The 16,045-nt window shown below is 41.4% G+C and overlaps 1 protein-coding gene across 5 annotated transcripts in view; it reads left to right on the top strand.

Annotated features, from left to right (window-relative positions):
• The window catches only part of NISCH (nischarin), a 306,900-nt gene that overhangs the window by 228,641 nt on the left and 62,214 nt on the right, over nucleotides 1-16,045 (top strand). For 2 of the 5 annotated variants that reach the window (XM_063940634.1, XM_063940635.1), the window contains 4 exons: nucleotides 6,047-6,159; nucleotides 11,503-11,555; nucleotides 12,016-13,317; nucleotides 15,227-15,401. In XM_063940634.1, the coding sequence (XP_063796704.1) occupies nucleotides 6,047-6,159; nucleotides 11,503-11,555; nucleotides 12,016-13,317; nucleotides 15,227-15,401 (1,643 nt within the window). Of the gene's footprint in view, nucleotides 1-6,046; nucleotides 6,160-7,819; nucleotides 7,888-11,502; nucleotides 11,556-12,015; nucleotides 13,318-15,226; nucleotides 15,402-16,045 lie in introns of those variants that run through there. The other 3 variants (XR_010186909.1, XM_063940636.1, XM_063940637.1) reach the window with 3 other exon arrangements.

Here is a 16,045-nt window from a genome sequence, read left to right as displayed (position 1 = left end):
TTTTTTTCTTTTATAACCTTTTGTCAGTTGCTGCAGAACAGGTACAGCTCTTGATATAAGCCTCGCACATGTTAATTCTTTTTCTTTAAATGTATTTGAGTTTTTTACGAGAAATACAAAAGAAGTAACAATATAAAGAATCCTATATTACATGATGCTGTCCCTCAACCACATATTATAAATATGTGATATGTCAAGAAAGGGGCCAGATATATTAAAACATAAAAAAATGCGGAACATTGTCTTCCACAAATAATCATGGATAAACTCTTTATAATTCAATATAAAAGGGGAGAAGAACCATCTGTACAGCAGTATGAATGGAGCACATAAGTAAAATAGGATACAAAATCCAAAATAGGTGACTGACAAAGACAAATAGACAAGATAGGGTTCACTATGGTATGCCGGCGGTCGGGCTCCCGGCGACCAGCATACCGGCGCCGGGAGCCCGACTGCCGGCTTACCGACAGTGTGGCGAGTGCAAATGAGCCCCTTGCGGGCTCGCTGCGCTCGCCATGCTACGGGCACGGTGGCGTGCTACGCGCGCCACGCTATTTTATTCTCCCGCCAGGGGGGTCGTGGACCCCCACGAGGGAGAATAAGTGTCGGTATGCCGGCTGTCGGGATCCCGGCGCCGGTATACTGTGCGCCGGGATCCCGTCAGTCGGCATACTGAAGACCACCCGACAAGATATGACAAGGTAGGGAGGAAAGATTCCTTTCTGAGAAAAACATATCCAATCAAAGCGATAAAGAAAAATAGAACATAGCCAAACCTATGTCTGGCGGAACAGTGAATCAAAGTGTGTTACAATGTAGCGTACATTCTCCTATAAAGAATCCAGTTAGTTGATTTCTAATTATTCAGAACATGATGTTGTTGTTGTTGTGAGATTCTATATAAGGGCACCATTTTTTGTAAAAATGAAGCACATTTCTCTCGATGTCAGGCAAAGTAGATTGGCGCTCAAAATACATTGTACGAGTAAGAGAGTATGACATAACTGATCAATCCTAGGAGGGTTCTTCTTTAACCAGTTGGTAAGTATTACTTCTTCGCAAGAGTAAGAAGAACATACAGAAATGGTTTGTTATTTTGAGCAGAGTGTAATCCCCAATCCTGAAATTGAAGTCCCAGCATAGCCCTTGAATCAAGTTTCAATCTGACATTAAATGTACTACCTGTATTTATAAACCATAGTATTTTATTATAAAATTTCTTAATTTTTGGGCACTGCCAAAAGTCATGGAACAATAACGCATTAGGATTGCACTAGGGACAGACTCCTTTAATAACGTGTTTTCTTTAACAACTTAACTGACGATTTTTTCCTCAAAAAAACAATCAGAAAATGTCAGAGTTTTTTATGAGTGAATTAGGTGAAGAATATGAATTTAACCTTATCCAAAATGATTTTAGTTTAAAAAAATAAATAAAAATCATTTTCTCAAACATCGGATGAGAAGATCAGTAACATTGCAACGTTCCTTTTTACACCCAAGACAGTTGCCAGGTGGGGGGAGCTGGGGGGCTTGGGGGCGTTGGTTTACACTTCCCCAGCGGCTGCCATTGTCTTTAGCCGCTGGGTGGGGGGTCCTGCCGTACTGACAAATCAGCAGTGATCGGCAGCACAGCAACACTGAAGGGAAGGTGCAGGGAGGCAGAGGGACCTTCCGGTCCCTGTGATAGCAGCAGCGGAGGGGAGTTTCTCTTCCCTGCCGCTGCTAACACTCTCTATCTGACTGGTCACATCCTGTACGACCAGGTCAGATAAGACACTTGCTGGTATGGTCGCATCTGATGCGACCATGCCAGGCAAGTGGTTAACCTGGGGATATGTAAGCACGATACAGGAACTTCACATGTACCTCTTGTAATTGGGAAGAATGAAGGGATTTATAAATTAAAGGTAGGTCGACTAAAAGAGCCTTTGTTTGCAAAGTTAGCGCTAATTCAGAGGACTACTTAGGAAGTGCAGGAGCCCACCATTTGTCAAGCTGTGTTGGGACAAGATCCCAATAAATCAATTTTATTTTAAAAGGGGCCAAGAAAATCAGGGACATTATGTGAGGTGATCAATGTCTGAAGATGAATCATGTGGGGTAGGTAGTGATTGAATATAGTGATTTATTTTGAAGTACATGTAAAACTGTGATCGAGGCACCCCATATCGAACCTTCAGTTCATTAAAGGAAAGAATATGACCAACTGGATCGAAGACATCTCTTGTAGCTTTAATGCCGTTAACTCTCCAGTGGGAAAATGTAACATTGTCTTGTGAAGATAGGAAGCACAGATTGCCACAAAAGGGAATAAGCATAGAATGCAATGGGTTTCTACTTTGTTTTGTTTATGGCCAACCAAGCTAAATATGAGTCCTAGAACAGTAAATTAGAATGAAGCAAAGTGGGGATAGAGGGGTTATGGGTATGTAGTAAGGCTCTGAAGTCATAAGGGTGAGCTAGAGCTTGTTCAATTTGAAAAATAGCATAAAACAGATCTGCTGAGGAGACCATCATAAATATAGCAGAAAGCAACAGCTCGAGAGAAGGCAAGAAGGTTAGGGACAGCCAAGCCACCATCTTTTCGTTTACATTTGTGTAATGCAATGCACGGCTTTTTATTGTTCCAAAGGAACTTGGTGAAAAAACTATCACAAATTGCCATGCCTGTCTTGAATAGCTTCATGGGCAACATCTTAATAATATGAGAGATTCTGGGGAAAATAATGCTTTTCAAAATAGCTACACGGCCAAGCAGTGATGGTGGCAAGGCAGTCCATGAGGTAAGGAGTTGGGTGATTTTATTGATTACCGGATTGAATTTAGATGAGTAAGGGTTTGACATTCGTGCGGGAACATATATGCCTAGATATTTCGACTTGGTTTAGTTCAAATGAAACTGGGATAGTGCAGATGAAGAAGGGTGAGAGGGTGGAGTTCCGATTTGGCGGTATTTATTTGATATCCTTCGAAGGACCCGAAGCTACAAATGGTCTACAGTATAGATGGAATGGACAATAATGGATAAGATATGAATAAAAGCATGTCGTCAGCAAACAAAGCTACTTTAAGCTCCTGATCAGCTACTTTAATCCCTTAGAAATTAGAATGTTGTTTTAGGGTTATAGCAAGGGTCTCTATCGCAACTGCAAACAGCAGTGGGGACAAAAGGCAGCCTTGCCTAGTGCCTCTTCGCTGCAGGACAGGATCAAAAAGGAAGCCATTGCACATTATGCGGGAAATAGAAGGGTCATAAAGGGTTTGTAGCAAAATGATCAAGTTCTCCTGAAACCCAAACCTCGCCAAGATGGAATACAAATGGTCCCACGTGACAAGGCTCAAAGCCTTTTCTGCATCTAAGAAAGGACAAAATGTGGGTCTGTGTTACCAGTAGACTCCAACCATTGAGCAACCACAATAATTTTTCATATATTACTTGTGGACCCCCTAAAATAAACCCAGTTTGATCCAGGTGGATGATAGAGAGAATAAAAATAATACTTCCATCTTCCATAACTTTTGTAAAAAGTTTGTAGTCCACATTTAACAGCGTAATAGCCCTATAGGAGCCAGGTAAGTGATGGTCCCTGCCAGGTTTGGGGATCAATCTGATTATTGCGTTGTTAAAATACTTTGGGATCTTATGAGAACACAAAATCATGGTGAACACTGCAGTGAAAGAATCAACCAATCTGGGAGACAATATTTTTATTGAACTGCCCAGAAAGTCCATCCAGACCAGGAGCTTTCAGTGGTTTAAGGGACTTTATAGCAGCAGTCACTTCTTGAGTAGTAACAGGGGACCAGAGTGGAACAACCATATCAGTGTCCAATGTGGGCAATACAATATCATCCCAAAAAGCTAGTTTCTATTGGTCGTCAATTTGGGGTTGGGCATAAATATCATAATAGAAGGCAGACAAGACCTGTGCAATATGTTTGGAGGACGTGGCAATAGTGTTATCGGAGCGCAGCAGCATTTTTATTAGGGAAGGGGGGTTTGAGCCTTTGAGAAGGCAATCCGTTATATTTACGAATATATAAAATCTGTGTTGCTTGTGAAATGAGTGTTTATCACTTAGGGAAGACAAAAGAGCATCAAGCTTAGAGCCTAATTCAGACCTGATTGCAACAGCAACATTTTTATCTAATGGGCAAAACTATGTGCACTGCAGGTGGGGCAGATATAACATGTGCAGAGAGAGTTAGATTTGGGTGGGGTGTGTTGAAACTGAAATCTAAATTGCAGTGTAAAAATAAAGCAGCAAGTATTTACTTTGCACAGAAACAACTTAACCAACCCAAATCTAAATCTCTCTGCACATGTTATATTTGCCCCACCTGCAGTGCACATGGTTTTGTCCATTAGAGAAAGCTTTTGCTGCTGTGATCAGGTCTGAATTAGGCCCCTGATTTCAGTTTCGATAAAAAGAAGTATAGATGCGGGAGTGAGATTACAGCTGAAGTCCTGGTAGGCCTCAGTCAGCTGGTGTTGTACAAGTTAGAAGAGAACTCTTTCTTCCTACTGGACACGTATTCATTTATACGGCCACGGAACACTGCTTTAGAGGCCTGCCAAAACGTCAAAGGATCCGATTGTGCAGTTTGGATGTTGTCTAATCTGAACTCCTCCCAGAATGCCTCCAGTTTAGTGCAGAAGCCAGTAGACGAAGAAAAATCAGTAGGAAATCGCCAAAGCTTAAAAGAGAAAGAAACCCATATCAGCGAGTGGTCTGACAAAAAATAGTGGTTAATTTACTAAGGTGGGAGTTTTTAGAACTGGTGATGTTGCGCATAGCAACCAATCAGATTCTACTTAACATTTATCTAGGTGCTTCTAGAAGATAATAGATGGAATCTAATTGGTTGCTATGGGCAACATCACCAGTTTAAAAAAAACAACTCCCACTGTAGTAAATTTACTCCATATGCTCTAAATCTTCTCAATTATTATTATTTTTTTAAAATAATCTATTCAATTAATCTATCATTCTTTTTACCTGCCTTCCACTATATATTCCACCTCCATTTCCCTGTACTTCCCTCGGGTCTCTGAGCTAGTTCTTGGTTAATGAAAACATTCCTGGTTACTTTCTATGGGGTTGTATAGTTTATTAAACTGCAGTCCTCCTGTCTGCTACTGCGGTGTGGCAATATTTCATAGATGTGTTGCTTAGTTTAGGCAGCCAGCTTTTGGCCATTATTGGTGAAAACAATATTATCAGCTGTGGGGTGGTCAAAATTGACTGGAAATGAATGTTATTGAGGTTAATAATACTGTAGAAACAAAGACGGGCCCAAATTACATGATTTTAGGCGTTTTTAGCTTTTTTTTAAACTAAAAACATGTGAGGGTGGTTTTGCAAAACCAGAATCAAAATTTGAAAATAAAAAAAGATTAAAATCGACCTTTAGTAAATATACTCCCAAAAGTGATCTTTTTGGCCTTACCACAAAGCCCTTCAGCTGCTGTCAGACTACATATCACAGCATGTTCTGCCACAGATTTGCTTTCAGAGCATGCTAAAACTTTGGCTGTACATGCCTGGTTGACAGTTGTGTAGTTCAATAGCAACTGGGGGCCTACTTACTGCCCTCCCCTGTGATAGATGCTTCCTACACTGCACACAACACTGAGAATTCAACCATACTTGTGCCCTCCAGATAGTAGTTTTGAAAAGAACATGTTCTGTAGGACAACAGCTAAGAACAATTCTAGATGCATACTTAAAAGGTGGTAAACATGCTAATTAACTATAAAAAAAAAAAAAAAAGATTATGTGGGATTGCTGCTTTAATATATGCAGTTTTTGTTTCTCTAAGGCAATCTGAGCTGAATATTTACATAGTAATAGACTTCCCTGTGCATGTTTAAATCCAGTACAGAATGTGCTTCTTCATAATTATTGGGGGGGTGGGGGGTGCATTTAATTTCAAGGTAATAACAGCTTAGTTGAAATAACTTTTGAAGTCTGAAGACAATGTTCTAAATATATGTCTGTCATACTTCATGCATGACTGATCAATTTCTATTTTATAGATCAGTCCTCAGTCAGCAGATTCTCCACTAGCTTGACTCACATTGACCGGTCAAGTTCACAGCGAAAATGCAGCATTCAACATTCTGTCCATGATGGGGGACACAATAGAGAGGTGACTTACTGGACATAGTCTCTAATACAAGCATTTATAGAATACAAGCGTCTATAGCAGTGTTTCCCAACCTCGGTCCTCAAGGCACACATAGTGCTGAAACACACTACCCGGCTTTTGCCGGCCGGGAAAAAGCCGGACGGCTTTTTCCCGTGCCGGCGTTGTAGTTAACAGTGTGAGGGCTAGGGTCCCTTCACACTGCACGGCCCCGGCCCGGTTGCCGGGTTGCAGCCGGGTCTCACCACTGGAAGGTCCGGCGGCCGGGCGGCCGCCGGGCCGTCTTTGGAGCCAGTAAACCGTGTGTGTGAAGGGGAGCTTTCACACACAACGGTTTTTTCTGAAGCCGTGTCTGATGCTGCGCATGCGCACAGCATTACACACGGCTCAAAGCCGTCCTGTGTGAGTGACTCTGCCGGTTTCTCCCGGATGGCAAAAAGCCGGACAAAGTTTGTCCGGCTTTTTGCCATCCGGGAAAAACCGGAGTGTGTGTTACAGCCCTAACAGTCCTGGTTTTAGTGATATCCAGGCTTGAACACAGGTGACTTAATTAGTACCTCAGTTATTTTGATTTAACCATCTGTGCTGAAGCTTGGATATCACTAAAACCTGCACTGTTGGTGTGCCTTGAGGACCGTGGTTGGGAATGCCTGGTCTATAGAATACACATAATTTTGCTACAAGTGACCATGTATTATATGTGCATGCCTCAAGAAAAACCTCAAATTTGTGATCTTATTTAAATCTTACTCATGTAAAAAAAAGCCTGTGCCCTGCTAGTGTTTGTTGTTATTGTACAGTCTCATCCAGTATTTATCTGTTGTGTTGTCTTCATTATTGATTTACTGCAATCCTTATCAACTCTGTTGTGCTATATGCAGTACAAAACAATTGCTGCTATTTACTAACCTGAAAAACTCTCTATGGCTTTGCCTGGCTGAATTGTACACAAGCCCTTGTTTCGCTGTGCATGGTATGACATGTGAACAGTATCATCACATTGATTGACTCTATCCTGGCATTATAATAAGGAAGAATGGCAGAAAGGAAAAGGCCCTCTGGGTTATCTAATATAACATAACTTTTATAAGTTGATTAAATAAAAAAAGAGACCCATTAAACTACCACTAGACCCACACTACTGCAATCCCCGGTGGTATATGTCTGTGTCTTAGTTTAGGACGGTCTGTACTCTGTTTAACAGTTGACCTCTAGTATGAGTTAAGTTATATAAACCACTCAATAAGCCTTTAGCTATTACATAACTAAATAAATATCATCTCTGTATAACCAAATGTCATACAGAGGTCCATGATACACTTTGCTGGTAGGTCACTTGCCAACTGGAAATAGTTATGGGCAAAAAGGATTATGGCATTGCTCTTCTTTCACTAAAATAAAGTCTAGTTTGGAACGTCCGTATCTGGAGTTTGGAGGAAAGGTAAGTGATGTACCGTGACCCACTCGCATTTCACCATCTAAGTGGCAGCCTGATTCTGGGGGCTTCCACACAATACATATAAGGCTCTTTTCCTTTCTTTCCTTCTCCTGTACTGGATTGTGATGTACACTGCTCACTGGTCTATTTCATTCACTGCTACATGATTCTGTACATAAACCATTCTAGGTACTGTTAAACATCAATATTGTATTCTTTGTCCAGCCTGACAATTAATCAAGCGCTCATTGGCAAGGTAGAGATTGTCATATGCACAAGATCTCATCGACAAGGTAAAGACTGTCATGAATGAGCTCTCATTGACTAGGCAGAGGCTGACATACGAATATGTGCTCATACGTGATGAGTTTATTCTAGTATGTAAACAAGCTTAAGATTTTGTATGCATTTACTACCTCATTGACTGACTGTGTCTTTACTTATATGCCCGTGGAGGTATGTGTTGTCATACCAGGCTGAAGTACAGGTTGCAGAACAGGACAGGAGAGTAAAATATAAAATGTTACCAGACACAGGGGTTAATTCAGAGTTGATCGCAGCAGCAAATTTGTTAGCAGTTTGGCAAAACCATGTGCACTGCAGGTGTGGCAGATATAACATTTGCAGAGAGAGTTAGATTTGGGTGGGTTATTTTGTTTCTGTGCAGGGTAAATACTGGCTGCTTTATTTTTACACTGCAAGTTAGATTTCTGTTTGAACACACCCCACTCAAATCTAATTCTCTCTGCACATGTTATATCTCCCCCCCCCCCCCCCTGCAGTGAACATGGTTTTGCCCAACTGCTAACAAATTTGCTACTGCGAATTACCCCCACAGTACATTTAAATGTTTCTTCAAATCTGAGACCAAGCCAAATGTACAATTCCACCTTAGGGCATGATTGTTATAATGGCATAAATGAAGGAGTACTTGCAAATGCATAGCAATGGACAAAACCCATTTAGAACTTTGTTGGCGTAACAAAGAATAGTTATCCCCCGATATATTGTACATTGATGATGACCAGTATTACAAGGACCTCCCTAGAATGTATGACTTGCATTCTTTTAATGATCACAGATGTGAATGAATGGGCTACGTGATTTCCAGACCACAATTTATCCTGAACATGTAATTTGCAGATTATGATCGCACTTCATATTATTTCATATTGGTAAACTCCCTACCAGTTCCTATCATTTTTATCATAGACAACAAATATCATTACTGCACTCTAGATTGCTATTATATAACAGTTTAGCAGATTTATGGGGTTGGCTGTTGTTTATTTCTGTATATTTCTTCTAGGCCTTCATTTGTCACAGATAATAGGAGGTTAGCATTACCTGTAACCAACTTCTTTGCCCATTGTACTTTGAAATGACGTTACTTTTCTAGTTCCAGGATGCTGATCCGTCCAGTATTACTTAAGTTTGTAAAGGCTAAGGCAATGGTTCCCAAATGCTTCCCTCAAAGCACCCCAACAGTCTAGGCTTTAGGGAATTCTGCTACTTGTGCACAGATAGTATTAGCAAACTGCATGATGTACCTGTGCCTAAGCATGAATTTTCGTAAAACTTGGCACTGTTGGGTGCCTTGAGAACCGCGTTTGGAAACCACTGGACTAAGGCGTTATAGGTTCTACGGCATATATAGAGGAAGGGTTTTCATATTTTCACTCTTTCCTCTACATTTGCCTCCTCTATGTTGTTTTGATCAGCTGTCCACCAGGGTAATGCCCTGATGGGGATTGGGTTAGAACTACAACACACACACACACACACACACACACACACACACACATTATTATTACCAGACACTGCGTGCTCTGCTCCCTTCCGTACTCCATACCACAGATGGTGATGGTGGTCAGCTCTGCTCAGTTGCATTCGTTGTAAGAATAAATAATTCTTACATATGGAGCTGCTCTACTCCCAAAATAGAAAACTGCAGCATCTCAGGAGTGAAGTGGAATTCCTGGACCTCAGGCTTTATTGTACATATATGCATTTTACATTGTGACTTTATCAGTGACTTATCATATTTAAGCAGGTAGCAATAAAGTCAATGAATGGTAGAAGTATAAATTGCCTCTTTAATATGATGAATTCTGTCCACTTCATTTGTTCTTAGAGGTAGACAAAAACATACAGTACAGCAGCTGAAAGTGTTTATTGTTGTTTTTAATACAGTTTGAGTTTCCCGTATCCAAACTGCTTGAGACCAGATATGTTTGGGAATCTGTATTTTTCTATATTTTGGAATGTTTACATACCATAATGAGATATCTTATGGGGCCCACACACACACAGTGCGATTATTGCATGTGATTTACTCTTTTTAGATCAAATTGCATTGTGTCTAGTTTAAAATGCATCGTGTTTATTTTCCCTTGCGGTGCAATGCTCCTGCGTAGTCAATATCGCAAGGCAAAATAGTATGTGCAGTCAGGTATTTTGTACGTATTTTCGCGTTTTTTTTTTGTACGGATTTTCGCATACATTACATATTGTAGTGTAGTTCAAATCGCATACCACTTAAGGTGCATACACACAGGCCATTTTTGCCCAGCGTGTATGCACAGCGATGATCGTGGACATCGCTGGCAGGAAAAAAGCTCAGTGCATACACACTGAGATACTTTCCATGTGCCCAGCGATGTTCACGGTGTGGTGAAACACTTTCCGCAGTAGGAGACTTTGGAAAGTGCTTCACTCGGCTGTTCAAACAGGCCAAAGGATGGTGGCGGCTAGCGATGATGCGGGAGCACGCATCAGCGCTCATCGCCCCGCTATACACACTGGCCGAATTTGAGCTCAAAGTAGCTCAAAACGTCAAAAGTGAGCTACTTTGAACTCAAAATCGCCCAGTGTGTATGGACCTTTAGTCCAAATCGCATAGCACACATTGTATAGGCTCAAATCGCACCTAGCACAGATCTCACCGTTTGTGGGCACCAAGTCTAAAAACAGAATGCATTTATGTTTCTTGTACACACAGCCTGAAGGTAATCTTTCACGCTCAAAAAATTCTGTATTTCGGATGTGAGAGACTCTACTTGTAGTAACATCACTGCTTCTAGATACTGTATATTGGCCCTCATTCCGAGTTGTTCGCTCGCTAGCTGCTTTTAGCAGCATTGCACACGCTAAGCCGCCGCCCTCTGGGAGTGTATCTTAGCTTAGCAGAATTGCGAACGAAAGATTAGCAGAATTGCGAATAGAAATTTCTTAGCAGTTTCTGAGTAGCTCCAGACTTATTCCTACATTGCGATCAGTTCAGTCAGTTTAGTTCCTGGTTTGACGTCACAAACACACCCAGCGTTCGCCCAGACACTCCCCCGTTTCTTCAGACACTCCTGCGTTTTTCCCAGAAACGCCAGCGTTTTTTCGCACACTCCCAGAAAACGGCCAGTTTCCGCCCAGAAACACCCACTTCCTGTCAATCACACTACGATCACCAGAACGATGAAAAAGCCTCGTCATGCCGTGAGTAAAATACCTAACTTTTGTGTAAAATAGCTAAGCGCATGCGCTCTGCGAACCTTGCGCATGCGCAGTAAGCGACTAATCGCAATATAGCGAAAATCGTCAACGAGCGAACAACTCTGAATGACCCCCATTGTGCAATCTAAAAGAAAAGTATCTTATTACTGTATGTCTTTAGAAAATGAGAATGTGGAAGTGTAATCCTTTCAGATTCCCACATCTGGGCATTAATACATAGAGCGCAAAAGTACTTTGTACACCATTTATGTATAGCAACTGGGAGTTCTGATAGCATTTACTAGGGATTTATTAACAAAGACATAGTAGAAATACTGTATGTATGAGATAAGACACTTGCTGCCATCAGAATGAAAACCTTAAATACAGTACCTTAAAGTTACAGTATGTCTTTGTTTCAGCTAACTACACCTGATGATGTTTCACAAGACACCAACAAAAATCTTCACTTCAGGTGAGATTTCTACTTAGATCTCCAGAACTGCTTATCTCCAGCTTATACAGTATGTCTCCTCTACCCTCATGTTCACAACCCATAAGTTTGCCCTCACGTTCCCAACTACTTTCTTCTCGCATTCCTAGCCCCTCTCCTCTCACGTTCCCAGCCCCTCTCCTCTCACGTTCCCAGCCCCTCTCCTCTCACGTTCTCAGCCCCTCTCCTCTCACGTTCTCAGCCCCTCTCCACTCACGTTCCCGACCCTCTCCTCTTGCGTACTCAGCCCCTCTCCCTCCCATGCTGGCAGTAAATCCTTCTCATCATTGTGTGTCATATCAGTTTATAATAAAAAGCATTGCAATATTTATGGCTGTTGGTTGTTTGGGGACATCTAATTTGAATGGTATATTTTACTTTATTTTGCTATTGGGACACAATAAGCTAATTATCTGTTTCTTTCTGTCATTTCAATGGAAAGCGTGTTTAACGTAGAAGAGGAATCCACTAAAGTATTAAACCTTCACAAGTCCCTTTTTCCTGTTCCTTGTGTTTCATATTATTACACTGATCAAGATTGCATTCCTTACTTCTCTACGTCAATTGCCCATGTATTAAAACAGAAGCAGCATCTAGTTGGGATAGACGACACCAGGGATAATCCGAGTGAAGAGTCCAGAAGTTGTGAGCCTGGGGATGGCTACTTTGAAATGGGGCTCCATGAGAGAGAGCACAATGTTGAGTGGACCTTTTCAGATGGACCTCTCTCACCTCTCCAGGACACACATGTCAGTATTAAACGGGTACTCTGGAACTTCTCAATTCACCTTCAGGGAGACTCTCATTCTAAACCATTTTCTTCATGCCTTGTGCTAACTGATGCCTTGATTGCCTTGTTTGAGGTCAATGGTGAGGAACTAAAGCAGCCTCATGTTTTCCTTCCTCCTTCCATGAAACTAATCAGTTATTTTTATTATGGAGACTTAACTGAATTCACATTCCTAGTACCAGAGACCTGCTTAGCTCTAAATGTGAGAAATGGGGAAGAGTGTTTGTTTGTTCTAACAGATTCTCAAAACTTGAAAGACTTTTATGATTGTTTATATCTACAGTGCTCTGAAAACTCTATCTCTATGCCCTTTATCTCACCCCCAGTGTGTGGGGCGGACATCCAAGGGTTCTTTCAACATCTCATTGAAGAACAACAAATCCATTTATCAGACTGTGAAGTTAAAGGGTGTTTTCCAGTCTGTCTCTTTTACTGTGATGAAGACAATGCTGGACAGTCCACTGTCCTGTTTGAGAAGACCAGATGGGCCACAGATTTCCGTTCTGCAACTTTTTATTCCACAAACAGCTCTGAACAAAATACTGATGAATCATTTCCAGTTTGGTTGTTTCTCACACATCAAGATGTTCTCATAATCAGAATTGATTTCCGTATGATGTTCATGAATAAAAGATTGTCTGGTTATTTACAAAACGCTTTCAGATTAAGCAAGATTCCACTTGCCTCTGTGGTTGTACATCCCATGCGCCAGTCTACTGATGATAAGCAGACACTTCCAGAAAGTCATGCCATCCAGTTAATTTTGGATTCTACATGTGTTACTGCTTTCTTTGTCTTACCTAAGGACAAATTTCACTTTCTATCAATGTATAAGTTATTGAGGACTTCCCTTCAAGATATTAAAAATATAGTCATTTTTAAGTCTTTAATCTGCTTGAAGTCCACACAAAGTAGTCTTCTAGAAGTGAACAAAACCACACCAGAGACTGTTAGGTAAGGCTTTTGGTTTTTGTAAAATTACACTTGATATATATACCCCGTACCTCCCCCCACCCCCCCCAACCCCGCACACACACACACATTTTTTCATGAGATAACATGTTACACAAAAATAGTTCTTTGTTCATGGTAAGCAAAAGTGTTTTGTTATCTGCGTGAAGGAAAATGAAAAAAAAAAAAAAAAAACGTCATAAAAAGAGTGTTCCAAAGTGTTATGGGGAAGTGTTCAATTAGAATATATATTTTTTTAGTTAGTTTTTATTGATGGTGTTATGCTATAATACAGGAAAATAGTCCCACAGGTAATGATTCACAATAAAAGAAGAAGAAGAGTGCCTCTAACTGGCGCTGAGCTGCCTGAAGGCAATGAGGTAACAAATATAAGTGTCACCACATTCGGTTGAAATATCATGCAAAAAAAGGTTTATTGATACCTCTATGCCACCACAGCGCTTAAGAACTATATCTTAATGTGAATCATTTGAAAAATCTAGGTCAAATAGACACAGAAAAATAAAATCATTCAATATAATACATTCCTTTATCAAGGTTCAAATTTGTTAGGTGTGTCCTCTGTCATTAAAGTTGTAGTTGAGTCCAAATCCAGGTACATAGTTTCAGATGGTGCTCAGAGAAAACAAAAAATATGCAATGTGTTATCAACAGTTCACAAAAGGTTGCTTAGCAACCAGACGTTCCTGCATTTTTCTCTATGCTAGTAAAGTGGTATAATCTGAGGAGTTGTTGTAAGGGGATGTAGTTATGTGACCGGCAGCTGCATTACCGCTCCCACTAAATCCTGACAGTTGGCATGCCGACTAACAGGGACTATTCCCACTCGTGGGTGTCCACGACACCCATAGAGTGGGAATAGAACCTGTGGCGAGCACAGCTCGCCACTGAGCCCGCAAGGGGCTTCGTTGTGCTCGCCCCATGGCATTCAACTCCCTGGGATCCCAGCGTCGGTATGGTGACCGACGGGGTCCCAAGTTCCGGTCACCCATACCCAACCTGTTGTAAGTCATGCCACTCTCTATAAACATATGCTAGGGAACACTGGGCACTGTTAGTGCAGCTGGAAGACAGCCACATATGGGCCAGAAGTAGCAGCATTCGAATTGAGCCTACATATATCCATATGATCAATACTAGGCACAACTGATTTTTTTTGGCTTAGCGTCTTTGCCTGTAGTCGCGTAGGCTACTATATGCTGATGTTAGTTTCAGCCCCTCCCTGGTGTACAAATGGAATGTGCAAGGACGGACAGCCACTCTGAGTGTCTGTAGATGCTGTAATAATGCATTGGTGTGTGTAGATGCCCTCATCATTCACACCTTCAAGACTTGTACTATGGTAGGTGCAGATTGTCCATCTGAGTATGGCCTCCAATGTGAGCCGATAAGCGTCTGTGTACGTAACCACTTCAGCGACACTCCCATAACATGCCCATAGGACAGACCACTTTTGTACATCTGAATAGACAACACCCAGTCACTGCCTAGGTGCTCCAAGCACATTTCCAATACATTTCTGATACCGTGTATCTCAGTGGCAACTCTGCCCCTATACATGTGCATACACACTGTGGGATAATATAAGTTTGTAGGGATTTTTGGGCAACTGTAGTAGCAAAGAATTGCGATTCTGTGATTATCGGCAATATGTGCGACTCAGAATCAGGCCCTTATGAGAAGAGTATGTAGTTTTTATATACGTCAGACTTAATTATTTTTCGCTAAAAACTGCCACATAATGTGTAATAGTCCAGCTAGGATGTACCAATAAACATAGAGATTTTACTTTCCGATCGAATTACTGGACACATATTGCAATATATTCATGTTTTTTTAAATCCTCTTCGCTATGTATTAACAATCTGCATTTTGCTGTTTTTGTTTTTAGAGATGTTAAACCTCAACTGGCATTACCTACATTGTACCCCACTGAGAGCCTATTTCAGAAATTATCTGATGAGAATCAGATTCCATTCCACCTGGCGGCGTCTGTGCCACTTCGCTTTATTTCTGCTCTCAGTGGCCGAAGCATTGTGGAATTCTTCCATAACAGCATCTCTGAGGTAATGTGCACAGGAAACAGATGGAAACACTCCTGCTAGAGCAGGCATTGCCAACCTCGACCTCAGGGCACACTAACTGTGCAGGTTGTAGTGATATCCAGGCTTCAGCACAGATGGTTAAAGCAGAATAACTGAGGTACTAATTACCTGTGCTCAAGCATGGATATCACTAAAACATGGACTGTTAGTGTGCCTCGAGGACCGAGGTTGGGAATGCCTGTACTAGGGGGTGGACAGCCTAGATTAAAATTGGTTGGTGGTGTTTGGGAAGATGGTCGCAAGCATGCAAAATACAAAGGTTGCGGTACAGTGTCAGGGACTCTTCTCTAGCTGCACCATCTTTACAAAGATGGCGCTATCAGCCCATTACGTAGTGGACCTGCTGCATGGATCCTGTGAGGCTAGATACAGGTGCAGGATGTAGAGCCTGTACTCTGTCAGGTCTCTGTTACTACTAGTGCAGTTTGCGCCTCAGTAATATTAGTAAATTGATAAACTTCATTGGAATGAATATTTATATGACCTACAAAGTATAATAGAAGTGTTATAGGGGTGTGTTATGCGTGAGCACCGGTCAGCATACCGACGTTGGGATCCTGGCAGCGGAATCCGGCTGTTGGGATTGTGAGGGGACGGGATGTAGG

This window comes from Pseudophryne corroboree, chromosome 9, assembly GCF_028390025.1.
Source record: "Pseudophryne corroboree isolate aPseCor3 chromosome 9, aPseCor3.hap2, whole genome shotgun sequence".
Taxonomy (NCBI): Eukaryota; Metazoa; Chordata; class Amphibia; order Anura; family Myobatrachidae; genus Pseudophryne; species Pseudophryne corroboree.
The sequence above is the reverse complement of the archived record's forward strand: the minus strand, read 5'-3'. Positions and strand labels throughout refer to the sequence as shown.